Source organism: Gobio gobio (genome assembly GCF_949357685.1).
Source record: "Gobio gobio genome assembly, chromosome: 24".
Classification (NCBI taxonomy): domain Eukaryota; kingdom Metazoa; phylum Chordata; class Actinopteri; order Cypriniformes; family Gobionidae; genus Gobio; species Gobio gobio.
Genome location: NC_137120.1, coordinates 29,019,710 through 29,042,455, shown reverse-complemented (window position 1 = coordinate 29,042,455; position 22,746 = coordinate 29,019,710). Strand labels below are relative to the sequence as shown.

The 22,746-nt window shown below is 37.7% G+C and overlaps 1 protein-coding gene across 4 annotated transcripts; it reads right to left on the bottom strand.

Annotated features, from left to right (window-relative positions):
* Nucleotides 1-8,942: 8,942 nt before the first annotated feature.
* Nucleotides 8,943-14,932, bottom strand: LOC307121113 (complement factor H-related protein 1-like). Of its 4 annotated transcripts, none has more exons than XM_079808546.1 (8): nt 14,671-14,878; nt 14,014-14,190; nt 13,192-13,386; nt 12,942-13,112; nt 12,683-12,859; nt 11,116-11,292; nt 9,401-9,586; nt 8,943-9,222 (listed from the first exon to the last, which is right to left on the bottom strand). In XM_079808546.1, the coding sequence occupies exons 1-8, from the start codon at nt 14,738-14,740 to the stop codon at nt 9,029-9,031; spliced, it is 1,347 nt and encodes a 448-aa protein (XP_079664672.1). In that variant the 5' UTR covers nt 14,741-14,878; the 3' UTR covers nt 8,943-9,028. The 4 variants fall into 4 exon arrangements, with proteins under 4 accessions (XP_079664672.1, XP_079664674.1, XP_079664673.1 ...); XM_079808547.1 differs by having other exon boundaries at nt 8,947-9,222; nt 12,683-12,844; nt 14,671-14,762; XM_079808548.1 differs by lacking the exon at nt 14,014-14,190 and having other exon boundaries at nt 14,671-14,932.
* Nucleotides 14,933-22,746: the final 7,814 nt, after the last annotated feature.

Sequence of the window (22,746 nt, the reverse complement as noted above, 5' to 3'; positions counted from 1 at the left end):
GTGAGTGAGTTCCTTGACGTAGACGGATGAGACATACTGTTGGATCCATGCTTGGCGAAGTCTTCTGTTACGTACTGCTCTGAGACACGAAGGTTGGGAATCCAAACGCAGCTTTATTAAAGGGTAATCCACAATCGTAGTCAAAAACAGGCAAAAGGTTATACACAGGCAATCAGTCCAAACAAGGCTGGAGAGACCGGCAAAAGGGTAATCCACAGAACAGGCAAGAAATCCAAAACCAAGGGACAAGAAATCAGGGAAAACGCTCAGAAATGCAGTGTGAACAAAACAAGACTTCACAGTGAATGACAGAGTAAACATGGTATATATAGGCAGATGTAATGAGGTAACGAGACACCGGTGTAAACAGTGAGTGCTAATGAGTCCAGGCAAAGGATTATGGGTAATGTAGTCTATGATGATATGGCAATAGTCTGACGTGGAGTGCCCTCTGGTAGACTACACGGGCACTCTCACTGGTGATTGTGACAACAACACTGTTGCTCCAAAAACAAACTCCCACCCCTCTGTAAGTTTAAAACATCATTTGCTGTGTCCCCTGGGTGACTGCATTTTCTCTCTACAGAAATCTAACAAGTTTTACTCTGCATAATGACAATGATTTTATAATAAAAAAACTAATTATGTGGTCATCATATTGACAACTTTCTGGTCATCTTCCATCTTCCTTTTTCACACTTGAATCTATAAATGCCACTAAACCTGTCGTGCAGTTAACTTGCACTTTTTCACCATCATCGTATGACACTTTCACAACTGGTTCTGTGGTTTCATGTGTAAGTTCCTCTCGAAGACATTCTCAGAAGCACAAACAAACAAAGATGTAACGGTCATGTTCAATAAATGCTGAAGTACAAGCGTTACTAGTCAGCAAAAAAATCTCTAAAACTACAGTCAAATGTTTTGGAAGTGCATATAACAAATATTCAAGTCAATAAAATCTAAATGAAAACACTTTCAGATAAATAAGAACTATGAAAAAGACTTGCCTTGACATTGCCCACAATTTAGCTCTCATTTTGAGCTCAATTCACAAGTGCCTTTTTTAGTCTGTCTCTGATACTCTTGCCTGCTGGGGTTCAACAAGTCAAAAAGAGGTCTTTTTTTATACCAGACCACTCTGTGCACAATCATATTTTTCCCCTGTAAAATCTATTATGTTTGTAATTTGGATACACCAGAAGAAAAAGTTACTTTAGAGAAGTCAAACTTATTGAGTCATATTTATGCAACATATGACAGGAAGCAAAGGGCAGGTTCCAAAACAATGTTCACCTCTGAACTCTGTAGCTTAATCCTGTTAATGTTTTTCACTGGCTCATGTTCTTTTTGAATAAAATTATAAAGTATGATTATGTATATGAATGAATCTGTCCCATAGAACATTAGAAATGAGTGAAATTGCAATAGTACAGTCATTGCAAAATATATTTGTAACTGCCATTGAAAAATGTGTCCATTAAAATTGAACATGAATCTACTGAACTGATAAAAAAAAGATGCAGAAGAAAAACTGTCCCTTATGACCTCTTATAAGATCCTCCTTATCTCACAAAAAAAATGTGTAAATGTAAAAGCTAGCTATAAATGCTTTTGGTAAATTGTTAAACGCAAATGGTTGTCATTTGATAACAGATTCTTGGCAAATAATGAATATGTTCAAAACAGGGCCTGAAACTCCTTATTTTTTTTCAAGCAATATTGAAGAAAAGAGTGTTCTCCAGTCCCCAGTCCCCGAGTTCAACCCAAAAATGGCTGCCGCCACACCAGAGCTCTCTGCCAAGAGGACCGCACCTGGAAATCAGGCCTAACCAGAACCAGCGGGGTAACACGGGCTTATAGACTTTTGGTCAGCACTAATGACATCTCCAGTCCCTGTCCTGAGTCCCGTGATGTCTCCAGCCTCCAACCAGAGTTGAGTGAGGTCTCCAGCCCCTGACTAGCATCCAGTGATGGCTCAGTCTCCTGTCCTGAGTTCAGAGAGGGCTCCATCTCCTCTCCCGAGTCCAGAGAGGACTCCGTCTTCTGTCCCAAGTTCAGAGAAGACTCCAGCCTATGAGCTCGTTTCTGAGTCTGTAACTCCTCCTAAGAAAATTTTGGGGGAGGGCTACCCGTCCATGGATTCTGTCCCAGACCTGCCGGTGTCGCCCTGGCTCCCTGACCTGCCGGCTTCGCTCTGGCCTCCTGAACTGCCTGCTCTGCCCCGGCCTCCTGAACTGCCGGTGCTACCCTGGTTTCATGAAGGTTCGGTACCGTCCAGGAGACTTCCTAACCTACCAAAGCCACCCTTGCCACCCCCTTCTCCAGGCCCTCGTCAGCCTCCTGGGTCCCCACCCTCCCACCCCTGTAGATGTATTACGGCGCGAGGACGTGCCTTCCAGGAGGGGGAGGGTACTGTCATGTTTTGACGTTTTTGGGGAATAAAGGGGTAACTACCGGGAAAATTAACAAATTATTTATACTGTAAGTATTTTTTTAATTAAAGGGTAATTATCCGTGTAGGTACAGGGTAAGTGGTGCTTGTTATTCCATGTAGTTACAGGGTAAGTGTGAATCTGTGGGCTGTAAATTAAAGTGGTGTTTGTTATCCTCTTGTTTCAAGTAGTTACAGGATAAGTGGGAATCTGTGGGCTGTAAATTAAAGTGGTGTTTGTTATCCTCTTAAGACCTGCAGTTCGCACTACGGGAGCCATTATGTAAAGGGAATTTCAGAGGCTCGTTTTAAGCTTATTGAAGAAGTTTTTGATCTATGATCTTTTTGCTTGCTATTTCTTCCCTTGAGAGAATAGGAGACATTCAAGCTCTGTCAGTGGCACCCTCGTGCTTGGAATTTGTGCCTTGTATGGTTAAGGCTTTCTTATATCCTAGACTGGGTTACATTCTTTAGGTTCCTACTAATGTTTTAGGATTAGTGATACTGCAGGCCTTTTGTCCTCCTCCCTTTCGGACGTCAGACAAGGAAACACTCAATCTGCTCTGCCCGGTTCGGGCTCTAGATGCTTATGTCCACAGAGCTGCCCTCTGGAGGAGAACTGAACAGCTGTTCGTGTGTTTTGCATCCAAGCAGAGAATGAACAAGTGGGTGGTCACTGAGGTGGCCGGTCAGCCTTCACCTTCACCTTTTGCACTCTACTAGGAGTATGTTGGCTTCTAAAACTTTGTCTGGTGGTCTTGGCCGCAATCGTTTGTGAGGTTCTATGAGCTTGACCTCTACTCCACCCCAAGAGCACAGGTGCTTGTTCCGTAAGACAATGACAGACGGGAACGAGATGCTGCCTCACCTGGCCACACTCCCTGCATGCCCATGAGCGCCTACTTCAGGCTTTTTCAGAAGCTAGTACTTGTTTGTGTTCACGGGTGCTTTATAGTTTCCGTGTCTATGACGTCAACCGCCTATGACGTTCTGTCACTCTATTGGACTGGTTACATACGTGCTTCAGGACGCAATCACGTAGAGGCGTTCCCACAGCGGTGATGCCGCGTTTCATTCCCTATTCAGAGAACTAAGGTTACATATGTAACCGAGACGTTCTCGCATGAGTTTCAGATAAAACTCGCGCAAGAACATCATGAAAGCTTCACACTTGACGTTGCTCTTTACTCATGCACGCGCTGGTGACAGCTAGTTGGAAGCGAAAAGATTAGTAAATGATGAGAGCATTTATGTGTGTAATTTTTTATTTATTTTACAGAATAGCAAAAGACATGGGATTCCTTCTTAAAATCCATCAGTGGGAATAATGAAAAAGAAGAGGAGAATAGAAGAGGAGAAGCAAAGACAAAACAAGCTTCTTTCCCACAGGACTTTAGTATTTGAAATGAAAAGTTTTTCAAAAAATGAATAAATTAATAAGAAGTGTTGTAAATCTTTTTTGAATTAAGTTTCCAAGTGATATCAGATTGTGTACGTGTGTACTTACCATGTGACTACATGAAAAGAGAGGGTAACAAACACCACTTTAATTTACAGCTCGCAGATTCACACTTACCCTGTAACTACATGAAACAAGAGGGTAACAACCTACACAGTAACCTACACAGGTGTCAGTCCTTCTATTTCATTACCATCTACATAAAAGGGGAAAACAAAGGAATAATTTTGTATTGTAATGTAAACATGGACCATGTAACAAATACTGCAGTGAATTTTGAAGAATAATATTTGCATTAAAATATGTGATTATTTGCAACTTTCTCTTTGGTCTTACAGGTTTTTGCAATACATTTTTGAAAAGTTTTTCATTGTACTCTGTACAATACACGTATGCTCACTTAGCTTTTATCATGTATTTAGTTTTAATTGCAAGACTTCAAAAACAGAGAAACTGATTTGGATTAGTTATTTTTATTTGCTTCATTTGTTTTGGCTTATTCATACAGCTGGTGCATCAGTGATGTTTTATTCTCGTTGTCAGTATTACATTTATAGTGTATTATTGAATTGATCTTGTTTGGTCTCTGATCTCCCACAATCTCTGCATTTGGGATGTTTGGTGCTGAACACATTTTTTCTGTAAACAAATATCCATCATTAATTAGAATTCATATTATATGTTAAATCATTTGCACAAACTGTAACATTATTATCAGCACATACCCCACAGTGTCCATCCGTCTCATGTGCATGTGGCCTCTGCTGCCATTTGATCATATCCGGGCTTACAATAGTACGATTTTTTTACTGCCAATTTCAATATTATGTATAACATTTACATTCAAGCTAAATTCATTTATCTATTATCATTCCGCCACCTTGACTTTGGAATCCACAACAAGAGCATGAAGGTGCTGTGCTCCCATCTTCCCTTCATCTCAATCCAACATTGAGGGAGAAGTTGTGATGGAAGGTATTAAAGTCTGTGCATTCTCTTTGGACTTTCATATGCACTGCATCTCAACTACCCCAAATCAATTAAGAACACGTTCTAATTCATCCAACAAGTACTTTTCACGTTGGGCCACAGTTAACTTAAACCCAGGTTACGAACATTAAAAAATATACTTACAATTTGATTTTCACAAAGGAATTGTGAGAAGCTACTATATCAGAATCCACGGCTTTTCCAGCTTAAATGCTTCTCCAGTTTTAATGTGTGTCTACTCATTCAGAAGGATATAGTAATACTCTGTGTTTATATTCCAATTGTTACCAAGCAAAAAGGTTTGCTAATGAAGTGACATTGAAGTCTTACCTGTTTTTTTGCCTAAAAAACAAAAAACAAAACATACAAAAAACATTGAAATGTTGTTGTTTCATTTCTTCAAATAAATACAAAAAAATCTCAATCTTATAGCATCGTTTTTTTTTTTAAATTATAATACTTTACAAAAATATAACATTTATCACTACTTAAATAATTTCGTAATATTGTTTTTTGTATGTTTAACGTAATAGTACTTATATAAAACGTACTCAAAAACAATAATGTGAACTAATGATTTTCAGTAAAGACTACTAATGTAAACTTGATTTGTACTGCATCCACTTAAGATTCAATGTTAATACAACTTAACCGGTTTAGTTTCACCCTGTGCAAAAACTAAAATGGTTTAGTTCAATGGGTTTCCACGCAAATTTACAGTAAAGTCAACTAATTCGGGTTAATGTTTTCATATGTAATATCCTCTCAAAGACATTTATAATTTCATTGTTCTTCTTGAATTCATTTAAATTCACATCAGATTCATTTATCACATAAACATCTTTATAATTTCGTTAAAAAAATGTATGTGGTAAATGAATCATAGAGCATTAGAAATGAGTGGGATTGAAGAAGATTTACAACACTTTCAAACTTTTAAACATTGCAAAATAAGACCAAGTTGTTCAAAATAGGACCAAAATCATTGTTCAAAATAGGACCAGAAAAAAAAAACTTTTATTTTTTATTTCAAGAAATGTTGAAAAAAAGTGCTTAACCTTCAGAAAATGCTGACTGTGAACATAGATGTTAAACTAAATATGATAAGAAGTTGTTTTTTCGGAGGTTTATGATTTTTGCAACCCTGTTCCCAGAATTTGAGAAATGTCTAAATACTAAAAACCCTGAATTAAATAGATTATTTTATTACCATAAGGTGTGCATAAGACTGACATGACACCTTCATAATCATGACATGACACGTCATGAATATGAAGGAATTTTTATGCATGTTTATGACAACTGTAATTAAGTGTCTTTTGCTCAGTTATGTGATTTTAAATGCAAAAATGACATTATTTGAGATGTCTTTGTCATGACAACTTGACATTACCTAGACAACATAACCGGTCGTAAACATGACATAGCAGATTAATTATCAAACTTAAGAAACGACTTAGCTTTATGGGTTAACATTACATTAAACTGTTATGTGGTTGGTTTTGACATTGGCTGTCATGAGGGCATTATAATGTCATACATTTTTTTATGACCACTTTTTTTCAGTGGTACAAGTTGAATTTGTCATTAAAAGGTCATTAAGTGTCAATACTCTGTCAAATTATTTTATAACAATGTCATGAATATTTTTCTTGACCAAAACTGCAGTGGTACAAGTTGAATTTGTCATTAAAATGTCATTAAGAGTTAATACTCTGTCAAATAATTTCATAACAGTGTCATTGATATTCTTCTTGACCTAGACGTCATAGAGGAAATCGTGTCATTGAAAACTCACCTCAAAATGATGCAGTGGCACCACTGGTTAGGTGTACGCCATTATGATGGTGTCTTAGCTAGACTTATCCATGATGTAAAAAATCATTTCAAGAAAATATAAATGTGTGGGATGCTGTAATGAACTGTTTTTGCAGTGACATGGACCAAACGCTGCATGGCTTAATCCACCATTGTACTGTTTTCATTTAATTTTGGGTGAATCAGTCTCCAAATGCAATGAAATAATAATTCTATCCATTTTAATTATTATTATTACTGGATGATTGATTTTATTTCTCGAACACCTATTCATATTTTAAAGACATTTGAAAGTGTCTATTATCTGACCTTCTGTTGGAGCTGGTGGAGGAAACTTAAAAAAAAACATTATCAGCTGAAAAATATTCATGACGCTGTTATGCAATAATTTGACAGAGTATTAACACTTAATGGGCCCTATCTTGCACCCAGCGCAATTGACTTTGTACACCGACGCATGTGTCATTCCTATTTTGCACCCGCGCAAAGCGCGCTTTTCCCTCCACAGAAGCACGTCGCTAAACTAGTGAATGAACTTGCGCTACCTGGGCGGTTCAGCGCAAAAAAAGGAGGCGTGTTCCGGCGCAAACAATCCCTGGTGCTATTTTGCTGTTCCATTAAACAATTGCGCCACTGACCAGAAAAAACCTAGTCTAAAGTCAGTGGCGCGTTGCGCGTTGTTCATTATGCTATTTTAAGGGCGCATGCTTGACCATAATGTATAGCGTGCACAACGCGCATACACTTTGCTCATGTAATCTACACAGATGCAACAGTTATTTTTGCAAATCATAAATTGTTACACTAAAAAATATTAACACATGAGATGACGGAAATCATTGTGGTGTGCCACGAAGATGTGGAAAAAATAGGCATAAATCTAGCTTACAAATTATTCAGGCTTGTAGTCTAATAATTAAGGATAAGACCTGTTTGCCCAATAGTGGCAACTTCTGGCAAGACATATATGTAGGCTATATAAGGACATCTAACAAATTGGTTTGTCCGTCAAGAACCAGGAAAAAAAATCGGTGAGTGTGGACGCAGCGATGTCCTCTGCTGGCGTCAGGTCCTGAGTAGAGGCAGATCCACCTCCCGTTACACGGCGTGCCTGATTGATGCTGGCAAGCTTGGACTTTCCACGTCTTCTGATGTCATTAGCGCTTGCGGCACCGGTGCGACGTGCTGGGGATGCCAGCTGATGAAACAATTGTGGCTATTTCCTCCCACGCCTGTTTAACCGACGCTATTTTGGGTGGGTTTCTCCCATCCCCATACAACACAACTTCTCTGTCTTTCACTGCTCTTACAAGCACATCAGTCTCCTCGGCTGTGAACCGCTCCTGGCGTGCGCCTGGTAAATACGCCATAATAATAGCAATCCATAATGGAACTTGCGCACCTGCTTTTACAGGGAATGTTGGATGACGCTCTGATTGGTTTATTCACGTTACGCCCAAACCACACCTATGAATAATGAAGCTACTTCAGACCAACCCATTTTAGATTTGCGCCGGACGCAAGAGCCATTTATCCCGCCGGGAAAATAGCAACAGCGCCGAGACCCGCCCACAAAGCTACTTGCGCTTCCCGCTTTGACACTTGCGTTTCAGATCGTTAAAATAGGGCCCAATGACCTTTTAATGACAAATTCAACTTGTACCACTGAAAAAAAAATCCATGACAGTACAAAGGCTGATTATGAAGGTGTCATGTCAGTCTTATCCACACCTCTTCAAGTATAGTGTTACTCTCCCATCAAAACAATAGATAGCTGCTAAATATCTACTTTCAGAATCTGTTGATCAATTGCACCACCAAGTGGTCCCTGTGTGAAGTTTAAATGTATGATTGAATTTATCATACCCAGTTATTAACCAACCAAACCTTGAACCCTTGGTTAATATGTAAGAAGAGTTGGATACAAGTGAGCAATAGTCATATATTCTCTGTCACATGCACTTTGTAATGTCACATTTATTAACCAATTATGTATGAGATTAATTTACATGAGACCGTATTATATGATTTTGTAATCAAGTGTCCCAGCTCTTAAGCACTATTTTTAATATAATAAATGGATTATACATTATCTCACTGATTGCACGGCTCCTTACCAGGTTAAAAAACCCTGTAGACATTATTTGTTTTTAAGTTATTTAATTTTTCTAAAGCTTCTGCTAAGAAAATACTAGTCCAGTGTACAAAACAACTAACCTTACAACACAATGATGAGAAACTGAATTGGGAAAAAGGGTTTATTTCAATTTGCTTCATTTGTTTTGGCTTTCTAGTACAGCTGGTGCATCAGTGTTTTATTCTCTTTGTCACACACACTCAGGCAAAATCATCACTCCATCATTACAATATTGTATTAGGGCATTGACATTTAAAGGTTTTTTTTCCCTCTGACATGCAAAGGTGATTATATCCTCATGCAGTGGGAATATCTTTTGCCGTCCACCCTTCCGCAGCTCTATACCTCTTTCATCCATTTCCTCCACCGTCACTGTACAGGGCTCTGAAACAAACACATCTCACTGTCAGTGTTACAATATACATTCATTGATTCATCAGAACCAGATCTACAACTTCATCTACAATATTACATCAAACTTACAAAAATAAAATAAAATAAAATAAAATACAGTGAGAAAAGCCTCATGTCTTTGATGTATGGTGTAGATGTTAATACTTACTTAAACACTTAATATTTCCTCTCCATTCGCCTTGTTCACAGGTGTAGTATTTGGAGTAGGGGTGACGCTGAAGCAGTGTGTATTTATTAAAGCATCTGTATTCAACTCTCTCCTCTGAATTGTATTCATTTTTTGTCAATTCTGTTGTATCTGCAAATTCCACATTTGGTGGAGGCCCACATTTTTCTGAAGGCAAAGCACAGTTATTTTTTATTTTTAGATCACCAAAAAATATGGCATTAATAAATATCTGTATCAGCCACATAACCCTTTTCTTAAACCATAGAACATGTTATTAAGGTTCTATTGTCAACTGAACACATCAAAATACAGTGATATAACCTACTGTATCATGCAGTTCACAGAGTATATTTCGTAAATGGATTTACGTTTGGGGCGTGCATTATAATGTGTATATATTATATGTATGTGTAACATGTAAATTCAATCAAATCTAATTGAAAAGGATATTAAGAGGAAAAAATAATAACTTGCTTCACTTTGTGCACACATAAAAGAAAACAACCAAAAACACAAAGCCAAGAATGTTTACAGAAATTCTCTTAAGTTACCTAAGGCTAGTCAAGCTTCTTAAAGGGATAGTTCACCAGAAAATGAAAATTAGCCCATGATTTCCTCAACCTCAAGTCATCCGAGGTGTATATGACATTCTTCTTTCAGACAAATAAAATCTGAGTTACATTATAATAGCAGTAATAGTTGCTCTGTTTCTGAAGTCCATTAAAATGCATCTGTCCGTCAAATAACGTGCTCCACACGGCTTCGGGGTGTTAATAAAGGCCTTCTGAAGCGAATCGATGCGTTTGTGTAAGAAAAATATCCATATTTAAAATTGTATTACATTTTTTTCTATGGCTCTGCATCAGCTGTTCCCCGCGCCATCACTTCCGGCGAATAAGGTCAAAATACATGCAAAATACCGGCCTGATCATAGATATATACATAGATTCCTCATTAGTGCCTGCGTGGATGGGTCGAATGAGGCATCTACGTATATATATCTTTGCTCACGCAAGTATTTTGACCTTATTCGCCGGAAGTTATGGCGCTGGGAATACTAGATGACATTTGTCTGATAAGAGGTAAAAAATAACATAAATACTGTTCGGTTTCTCGTTTCGTGTCTTAAGACATCAATGTCTACCGCATGGTTTAATAAGGATTCGTATGTCTATGTGTTTATACTCTCATTGCTCTCATACTCTAAAATATCCCCATTGACATGCATTACACGACTATCACACTGCAACGGTTGGAAAAATCTTCATTTGTGTTCTACTGAAGAAACAAAGACACCTACATCTTGGATGCCCTGGGGGTAAGCAGATAAACATACAAATTTCGTTTTTGGGTGAACTATCCCTTTACGTCATATTTATGTAACATAAACAGGAAGCAAAAGGACACAAAGTAAATACCTCTTGTATTGTGTGTAAATAGCCAAAATATTGTGTGTCCACAGATGTGCTTTACAGGTTAAACCTGTTATATTTTTAACTGTCTAGTGTTCTTTAAATAAGAACATTATTAGATTAATCAATCTGTCCGTTAGGACATTGTCAAAAAAAAACTAAGATTAATATTCAAACATACTTTAATCTTTCAAACATTGCAAAATATACTTGGAATTCAGTTATAAATCTAAAATATGATTATGATTAAAGAAAATAATAACAACAATAATAAAATCATACCAGTGCATTGCCGTATTCCTGTCCATTCAGTCTGGGGATTACAGGTGATTTGTATAGGCTGATCTGGTTCAAACCCAGTATTACATTTATAGTGTATTTCTGAAGAGATTGTGTAGTTTGGTCTCTGATCTCCCACAATCTCTGCATTTGTGATGTTTGGTGCTGCACACATTTTTTCTGTAAACAAATATCCATCATTAATTAGAATTTAACGAGCGACAGAAACCAAACAGGAAGAGAACACGGAAACAATGAGAACAGAGAATGCACTTCGACATAGAAGTCACAAAACAAAAGACACAGAACCGGGATCATGACACATTTGGACAAACCAAAGGTCAAGTTCCCAAACTTCTTAAGTCATATATATGTAACATGTAAACAGGAAGGACAGTTCCTGATGAATATCTGATGAGTTCAAGGCTGTGCTTTACAGGTTAAACCTGTTGGATTTTTCCCTCTCTTTATATTTGAAGAAGAACATTATTATATGAATTAATCTGATATTCATAATATTTAAACATACATAGGTAGAAAAAGTAACATATCTGAATGTGCTTAAAACTAAAACGGTTGTCGTCTTCTATCTAGTTGACCTAGATGATCCTTCTTATCTCACACTGGAAAAAATAAAGTTAGTCTTTTATAAAATGTAAAAGCTGGATGTCGTTTACGGGATATTACTCTGGGGACTTTTGGTAAACATTGACATTAAACTCAAAGGTCTTTAACTTTAGAAGTAAACAGTTGTCATGTGGTAGCTGAGTTGACACATTCAATGAACAGGGTCAATATTTTTTTTAATAGTTTTGTTTGTTTTATTTACATTTAACCTAAATGTCGAATTAAATATTATAAGAGCCATTTCATTTTCTGTTGATTTTCAATGAGGTTTGCAATTTTTGCGATGCAGTTTCCGAATTGTGACAAATAATAAAAACCTTGATTTGTATGATTTCATTATTTATTAATCAAAATCAGCAGGGGATTACATTTAGCATACAATTAAGCCTCAGTAGGTGCTACATAGCTTTCTATTAAAGGTTGATTTGTAATGAATGAAAAAATGTCTATGATCTGAAAATGTTTTGTTTTTCTTATAACTTGGATAACAGGGCTGAAGGCCGAACATAAGGAATACAGCCAGTGCTACAATATTTGTAAAAATTAAGAATTGTACTTGTTTTATTGTCTTGCTGCACCTCAGAGCATTCAAGGCAATTTCATTCTCAATGAGAGTAAATCTCAAAAGCATCAATGGAGATTGTTTGTCTTAAGAGAAAAATAGCTGGTTGACATTTGATATTAATTCATTTTGTGAATTATTTTTGTTTTATTGATAACATTTTCCAACTTATCAATTAGACTGATTCAATTAGAATACACAGCTACTGTTGTTTGGCTGTCAGTGGAGGAAGATGCCACATTAATGCTGCCTTCACATGCTATCAGTGTTCAAACATACTTCAATCTTTGAAACATTGCAAATACTTGGAATTCAGTAAAATCAAAATTATGATTTTTTTTAATTATTATAGTAAAATAATCAATAATAATAAAATCATACCAGTGCATTGCTGTATTCCTGTCCATTTACTCTGGGAATTACAGGTGATTTGTACATGCTGATCTGGTTCAAACCCAGGATTACATTTATAGTGTAGTATTGAAGAGATTCTGTAGTTTGGTCTCTGATCTCCCACAATCTGCGCATTTGTGATGTTTGGTGCTGCACACATTTTTTCTGTTAACAAATATCCATTATTAATTAGAATTCATATTATATGTTAAATAATATGCACAAATTGTAACATATCAGCACATACTACACTGTGGTTTTGGTGTCCATCCGTCTCGTGTGCATGTGGTCACTGCTTCCACTTGATCATATCCACGCTCACATCTGTAATATTTTTTTACTCCCAAATTCATATCTCCCCTGAAGTAATAGTACGGCCAAACCACATGCTGGTCACGTGGAACTTCACATCTAATTTCTGAAACAAGATTCACATTACTTTAATAACATACAGTAAGTTCAGCTCCTAATGCAGAAGTGTTTCTCTATAATCTTACCCTCACAACCAGGGTTATAATCCCACTGCCCATCATCTTGACATATAAATGATTTGATGGATTCTTTTGTTGGACGGAACCAGTATTTTTCAGTGCAGGTGATCTCCACTCTTTCTCCAACTCTAAAAATAGTTTTACCCGCTGGGTTGATCTTTTCTACTCCGATTGTGGTTGACATCAGCACACAAGTTATTACTGTATCAGAAGCAAAACAAAATTTGAATTCTGTTTTTTCCTAAAGTGAATAGATACAATTTCATATGCAGGCTACATATAATATGTTGGTTAGAATGCACTTTTTAAGTTGTTTTTTTATTTTCTATTTTTTTTATACAATATTTCAGTTCATGTATGACACCACTGATGTTTTGGCATTACATTTACATTTACATTTAGTCATTTAGCAGACGCTTTTATCCAAAGCGACTTACAAATGAGGGCAATAGAAGCAGCTAGAGCAGTCAAGGGCAACAATATCAACAATATGCAAGTGCTGTAACAGGTCTCAGTTAATCTAGCATAGAACAGAATTTATTTTATTTATTTATTTATTTATTTTTTTTAAATTAGACAGACAGACAGACAATGAATAGAATGATAAGTACTATTCTAGATTCATCATGTGTTGCTGGAAAAGATGTGTCTTTAGACGTTTTTTGAAAATGGCCGCACAAATTGAGATAGGCAGGTAATTCCACCAGGTGGGAACGGTCCAGGAAAAGGTCCGTGACACCATCCCCATTATAAATGGCTATACAGACAGTACAATTTTTTATATTATTTCCCATATGAATGTTTTATTATGTAACAGTGCTGCATTACCTTCACATTTTGGGTTTAGAGTCCAGCCAAATTTAGCACATCTGGGGCTTCCCTCTCTAGGCTTGAACCCTTCTAAACATATGTATTTTAATATGGCATCTTTCTGATACACTTGCACTTGCTCATCAACATAACCATTCGGTATGTCAGGTGCTGTGCAGGTTATCTCTGTGAAAACTGAGAGAAACAAGAATAATTAAAGTGGTGCTTTGAATCAAAGTGTTTCTGGTAATCCAGTTTGAAAAGTTCTCTTTTCGGTCGCAGCATTCTCTCCATATTTATGATTCTTTGCAGCCTTTAGCCACTGACTACGCGCTTGATCCTTCACTGGAAACCGGAGGTATCTCACTCATGCTCAACCTTTACACTTTGAATTCTTCCAGGGTACAAACAAGTTAACACCCTTATGACTAAAAATAAGAAGCATTTCCTACTAAAGCAAGGAATAATTTGACTCTGATGGTAACATAGCCAGTGTATAGGTGATTCTATGTTTTCATATGTAATATCCTCTCAAAGACATTCTGAGAAGCTCAAACAAAACACACACAAAGATGTAGTTAACACACTTTAAAACCATTTAAGGTTATTTAAAAAGTGTTAAGTTAGATGTCTCTATTATATGTATACCATTCTACTAAAAATGAATAAACTCACCTTGACCTTGCACACCAGTAACAAAACACAGAAAACAGGAAAAGCAGATGAATTGTACAGGAACTCCCATTTTGAACTCTCATGTCACAAATGGCTTGAACTTTAGTTTTCTGTCTCTATTTGTATGATGGGTGATCAATAATTGAATCATTTACAAAGTCAAAAGGAGGACTCTTTCATACCAGACCACTTTGTGGATGTGCAGAAGAACATTTTGTTAAAAAAGAGAAAGTTTTATTGTGAACTGAACACATCCAAATGCAGTGATGTAACATAATGTATCATGTTCACTTTCACTGTCTTGTGAGTATATTTCGCAAACTTAAGTTTGGGACATGCATTATAATATGTATAACATTTAAATTCAAGTAAATAAAATCTAACTGAAAAGAACATTATGATGAATAACAATAACTTTAATAATAATAATAACTTGACTTGACTTTGTGCACAACTAAAGGAAAACAACCAAAAGACAAAGCCAAGAATGTTTACAGAAATTCTCTTTTTGAGTAAGTACACTCTAAAAAATGCTGAGTTAAAAATAACCCAAGTTGGGTTGAAAATGGACTAACCCAGCATTTTTTGTCATTTTGTAACAGTTGCCGAGAGACCACAGAAAGAGAATTCACTTGCATGCACACTTTAACAAAAATATTCAACATGGAGAAAAAAAGCGCAGGAACATCCAGGAAGTCATGATCCAAGACGAGCACGATCCACCACAAACAACGACTAGCAAAGACCAACTAAAAGGCACAAGCTTAAATAAACAGAGAAACCAATGATAATTAAAGACAGGTAACTAACGACGGTAACTATAACAACTAATACGACAACAAGGAGCGACAGAAACCAAACAGGAAGAGAACACGGAAACAATGAGAACAGAAGGTGTTTCTCAATTGTGGTGAACATCAGGTAGGATGGCATTCCAGAGACCAGTTTATGGCAAGGCCCCTCTCTAACTACCGGTGTGGTGGAAGATACCAGTGTGGTGCCACACTGTGATTGGACCCTTGGTGAATGAACATAAACAAATGTTCAGTAACATCAGATAAGATGCCAAGACAACTGCCAGACACCTCTTACTGGGCAGGAAGAGGGACCTTCTGCACCCACCACCACCAAGGAGAGGACTCTCATTGGTCTAAAAGTTGACTTTAACCACCAAACTCATTCCTAAGGTTTAGGCAAGAGCTGCCATAAAAAATTCCTTCAGGACCTCCTGGATGCAGCAGCAAAAGAGAGGCCACAGAGATCTATCTAAATCCATTCATACACATGTTTGGAGGCCTTAAATGTATATAAACTGCAACTCATCAACTTCATCTTCACACCAAGCACTGTTTATGTTAATGGTCATTGACTGTAAACACAACAGTCCAAGGGACAGATCCATTAACAGACAAACAAATGTGTGGACGATGACTGAACCGTTTCTTATCATGTTTGGTCTCTATCTGCTCCATACGATGCCTTTTATATTTTAAAAGAGGTTTGGTAAAGAAATAATGCATGGGTAAAACATTAAAGACATTGTCTTGACATGTCACTTTATGCTATGCAAATGAGTTCCACACTAGGGTGGGCAACATCTGGGCTACTTCGGACATCAGTGGCCAATCACACTCCAGGATCGGAAAGGCGCCGGATTTCAATCTCCTCCTCATCGGAAAGGGATAAATATGTCCCCCGGGTAGACACACCCTTGTTCTGCGTTTCTAACCCGACGGGGAAGGAGACACTAACAGACACATCACGTCCTGAGTTTCTGACCTGACGAGGAAAGAGACTACAAGACTGTTGAGGTTAAGCTTTTGCGAGCGAAACCTTTTATATTGCTTTTGGCTGCACTCTAGCTGCAAGAAGGATTCTCTCACTGAGAGATCTTATCTGACCCTTTCGACGACTCCAGCAGCACAGCCCGGTCCACCAAGGACCTCTGCATCGGCAGACATTGCCTGTCCCACACGGCTCCTCAGTGACGCAGCCAGCCTGCAACGGACCCTGTGAAGATTCGACTGACCCAGCTGCCTGGTCCATTTCCTAAGGACCCTCTCGGCGCAACCAAAGTTCTGCATCCTTCAGCCCAGCGTGGCAACGACTACTGGATCGCAGCTCTGCGCCTCCCCACTGCACGCTACCCGCATAACCAGTGGAAGACGTCTCTACTGCTGGACCGATCCCCCGACTGTCTGGAACGTAAATATAAACTTACCAAACCTCTGTCTAGAGACCTTGGCATTAGTTTATACATGCAGCATATGTTTTCCAAATAGGTTTATTATTTGTTTAATGATAAGTAAGCATTTATTTATCACCATTCGCTAGAACCATTAGGTGGTTTCCATAAGAAGCATTCCCATACAATTCTCTTCCATTGCTACATTCTGTTCAACAGCATTGCATTTATCCATTCTGTGTTCATATCATTTATCAGTTTATTGTTTCATTCATTACTTTTATTTTTGGTTATTAGTTTACTATCCTTTAGAAGTGTATATTAATTACTAGCATTATTAATCATTGAAGTATTTACTCTTGCATATCTATTGTTAATAAACTTCATTCATTTTATAGGGCTCGGGCGCTGCGTTGCATTCTGGGACGTGGCGGCCATGTTGATGGCCTCGCGAATGTAAACATACAGCAAATCGAACAAGGAGAAGCGGAGTTGGGAGAAAGAAAAACTATGTTAAAATCCCGAAAAGGATGTGGAATTTACCGGGATACGTTAAATAGGGAAGCCAGGGACCGGTATATGGACAAAATTAGAACTATTAACGGTTTGGATTCATATGAAATTTGCAGTTCACAAATGGATGGGTTCAGAAGCTGCAGATCATGAAGCCTATGTAACGTTAACCTTTTACCTTGAAGCATTCTGCACCGTTCTGTGTTCTCAGGTTGCACCACTTGCAAATAAACACTGAAAAATATCTGATTGTGTGACACTTCTTGCTTTTGCACATTATATTGATTTAAGTATATTTATTTTGAAGATTGTGGGTATGGATGCAACAGACACTTATGGCTGTATTTAATGCACATTTATTTTATTTCAACGCTAGGGCTCATGTTTGTCAGAGCACAACATACATACACAATCTTATAGAGGAATGTCATGTCTTCGTCCTTGCTTGGCAACACCATGTGAATCGGTACTTTATCTGACAAAATAGTGTACTTGTTGCGGACGGTTACAATCACCCTTTCCACGTGAATTCGGAGGTGGGCATTTTTTCTTGTGCTCCCCACATCTCTTGCATCCAGCTGACAGCGTTCTTTTGTGAAAGCAGGGATCTTTACCTCGGCACACATAAGTCCCACACTGTCCTTTATGTCAAAGCCGCGATCAGCCAACACCATATCCCCATGTAACAGTTTGTCTTACAAGCGCGATCCAAATCCAAATCGAACTTTTTCCCATGGCGATTATGTGATCTAGTGTTACACCCCACAATGCAGCAACGGTTTACCATGGTTTCCAATAATAACGCCAAATTAAGACACACGACTGAGAGGGAGCACGTCTATAAACAGTGCGCAGTAGTCCGAGTAGCAGCAAATGAGGCCATCAACATGGCCGCCACGCAAAGTAATGACGTCATACGCCCGAGCCCTATTACACTGTGTCTTCATTGTGTTGATGATCAAAGACTCTACTAGTTATCCAGACTCACAAATCCTTCAGATAAATCAGCTGACCAACTCCCTCTAATTTACATTCATTCTGAATTATTGAACAGCTCCTTTGAGAGTGTTCTTATATTGTTAAGATAGTATTCTTAGCTGGTGCCCCGTATCAAAAAGGGGGGGGGGGTCATCTGATACACTCATAACCACACCTTAAGTGACACGTGATCTAAAAATCACTGACGTCATCGGTGAATTGAGTAATAATCACTACACAATGTTAAGGATCCTTCCTCTGCAGGACTGATCCTTCCAAGTCACTTCCTTCAGAGGCTAGGCGAGGCTCCTCTTAAGCATTCGGAGAACAAGTAAATGGAACAGGCTGATGTCACAGTGTGACTTTTCCTGGGGCGGAACCATAGTGGCAGAGATTTGTTCCGCCCGGATCAAACACCACTACTTCCGGGTTCCCGTCCCCGCGCCAAAAATAGGGACTTTAAAGCTACACTGTGTGATATTTTCCCCCATCTAGTGGTGAACTGGTATATGACCATCCAGTGAATTTTAGTTTCTGTTCTGTTCAATTCCGATTTCGTTTTAACTCCTACGGTGGCCGATTTAGTCCAAGATTAATATGGCTTCCTGTTCGACCTCGTCCACATTCGACACGGTGCCTGTGGGATATTCTGTGCGCAGTGGGATGGTTGGAACTCAACTGGCCTAATTATTCGGCTAGAAAGAACTGCAGCTAATCCAGAGTGAACTTTGATGATAGTAATGTTTATTCAGTCATCCAATTGCAAGGCATAAACAGGTTTGCATGGATATGTACATAAATGTGGTTTCTGTGAGAGAACAAATTAGGATGGTAAATATACATGATAATGACATGACAGAATATACACAGTTAAGAACTGTATAACTACACTTATAAGTTACATTTGTATAATGTAACCGTAAACCAGAGCTTATTGTACCATATATAGGCGCTAAATGCAGCTGCATTAAAAGGAGCGGAGCTGCCGCTGCTAACAAGCGGTGTCCGGTTACAAAAGTGTGTGCGCAGGTTTAGCTCTGTATAACAAGTGTTAATATGCTGATCAGACCTGATACATATTTCCATCAACATACATTACAAGCAAATATTTTCTATAAACGAATAAACATTGTTAATAACTGAATGATTATTCAAATAGGTGAGCATTACGCTATTGTATGTTGACACAAAAATACTTCTGAGGTGACATCAACTGAATTACGCGATGACACACTCTGAAACACATCCACAATGACAATAACTATTATTACTTACGGAGTTATTAACGCACAGAAATACCACACAAGGAAAAACAGACTTTTGAGGAATAAACAAGCCAGGAAAACTCCGTATAACTCTGTTACTGGAGCTGCTGAGATGAAAACTCTCTGTGCATGCACCAGACAAGTCTGAACAAGTTGACGCGCACAGTGTTAAAACCGGTTAAAACGCGAATGGCGAAGCTTGAATTTACGGGTATGTCCCTCGTTGGCTAATGTACTTTCAAGATGGAGGAGCAACATGGCGACCACCGTTAGATCCCATTACCTTATGTATTTTCAATGGCATATTATAAACTTACGAGAATACTTTATTACTTGAAAGAAGTAAATATACATTAATGAGCACATATATTTTTGAAAGAACTAAGTGTTTTTAGCTAAGAATAGACTAAAAAAGTTACACAGTGTAGCTTTAAGCAACAGCTGCGAATGGAACGGCAACGGTGTTCTGACGTTGTATTGCGCATGCGCGACTTTAACTGCTACTCGCCGAAGCCGAGAACGTAAAAATCACTAAGCAACCCTAAACAAGACAGCGCAACGCGGATTTCATTCATTTATTGAACTACAAAAAATGTCATTCAAAAAAGCAAGAGAAGGGTTGCTTTTGGCATTAAATAATAATCTATTGTCAGAAGAAGAGTTTTTACTCTTGTATGATGTGAATAAGTCTAAAAACCTAGATTTACCTTGTAAGCAATACTTGCCTTTTAACCTTGATAACATGGAAGAAGACGAATGCCTAAATGAATTTCGCGTCAGAAAATGTGACCTACCAATTCTGGCTGATGTTCTCGGGATTCCCAACGAGATCGCTTGTGATCAGAGAAGTGTTGTGGGAGGAGTTGAGGCGCTGTGTATGCTGCTTAAAAGGCTGACATACCAACCATGCCGGTATAGTGATATGATGCAAAGATTTGGTCAACGACAAGTTCCAGTCCTGTGCATGGCCACAAACGCTGTGCTGGACTACATATATTCTGCACATCACCAGAGGATAACTCAGTGGAATGACACCAGGGCCGTGCAGAGAGTTCGTCAGGGGCAGGGGCTCAAATGTAAAAAAGGGGCAATATATAAATTATATATATATATCCTTATGTTCATCAAGCCTGCATTTATTTAATCAAAAATACAGAAAAAACAGTAGCCTAATATTGTGAAAAATTATTATATATACTTTTAAACTTTTTATTAATCAAAGAATCTTGAAAAGAGTATCGCAGTTTCCATCATTGACATTAAATCCTCATATTAGAATGATTTCGGAATGATCATGTGACACTGAAGAGTGGAGTAATGATGCTGAAAATACAGCTGTGATCACAGGAATAAACTATATTTTAAATTATTTTAAAATTGAAAACCATTTTTTTAATATATTTCGCAATATTGCTGTTTTTTTATCAAATAAATGCAGGCTTGATGAACATAAGAGACTTCTTTCATAATGCTACATAATATTAAAAAATGGTAATAAGTCCTTTCCTTTCATGTAACCATTTCGCCAGCCTACACTTCGCTTAATAGGCCTGTAGGAGCCGGTGGCACTTGGGTTTTGTTAACTTTGATAGTTTCATGAAATAGTAAACGGTGTATCAATATACATAAATACAAGTGAATTTAACACTACTTACCATTAATGCGACTTTTGCTGCTGTGGTTTTGTGCAGGGATTTGTTTGTTAAAATTCATTTTGTCAGTGATGCAATTTATAAAATGAGACAAACCGCAGGAAATCATTCCACAAACGTTAGTTCGTCTGTCCATGTAATTTTCAACCGATTTATGAATAAGAACAGAAAATTACCGTTTCACATCGCCCACTGGAATTTGAACTTGCTTTGCCAGATCACGATTGTTTGGTGTATATACATGACAAACGGGCATTGGTGAATTGTGTAATACTTTAAAATATATAGCTAATATATAGATTTGTAATTAAATCAACACATTAGCTCTGATTATGGATGAAAAAAAAAACATTGGCTTACTTTTTTCCCGCGAGGCCACACACTCTCTGAAAGGACCATATTTGGCTCGAGAGCCGCTTCCGAACCGTGGAAAATCAGCTGTCAATCAAAACGCACGCGACCCATAGCAACGCGTTACGGCAACGCCTCAACAGAAATTGTCCGACTTTTGAGCCGTTCGTTACTATTGTATACATTGTCATGTTATAATAATTACATTTATTTAGTTTTATTGACCACGATATTATCATTGATATTTGTCTGAGAGGGGCACTTTTGATTCATTTTGAAAAAGGGCAGGGGCTCGAGCACCCAAAGCCCCCCCCTCTGCACGTGCCTGAATGACACCATACTGAACCCTGCAGCACTGGAAACATATGCTGACTGCATCCACCAAATAGGAGCCCCTCTTGACAATTGCTTTGGATTCATAGATGGCACTGTACGACCCATTGCCAGACCAGGTGTAACACAGAGGATCCTATATAATGGTCACAAACGAATTCACAGTTTAAAATATCAGGCAGTAGCCATTCCTAATGGTTTGATTGCCCATCTGTACGGCCCTGTAGGTCAGTCTGAATGCTTTACCATCTTTAGAAACATTATCATTAACTTTAATATATATATATATATATATATATATATATATATATATATATATATATATATATATATATATATATATATATATATATATATATATATATATATATATATATATTAATGTTTTTTTTATATATATATATATATATATATATATATATATATATTTTTTTTAAATTACATTTTAACAGAGGGAAAGAAGCATGACTCAGGAATGCTGGCAGAATCTGGTCTATTGACACTGCTGGAACATCATGCCATGTCTGTAGATGGTCATCCAATGTGTGTGTACGGTGACCCAGCATACCCACTGCGTGTGCATCTGCAAGCTCCATTTCGTCATGTTCACCTCACCCCTCAGATGATCGAGTTCAACAAAAGAATGAGTGAAGTCAGAGTGTCTGTGGAATGGATGTTTGGGGACATAGCAAACTACTTCAAGTTCATGGACTTCAAAAAGAATTTAAAAATTGGTTTGAGTAGTGTTGGAAAAATGTATGTTGTATCTGCATTGTTCAGAAATGCACTTACTTGTCTG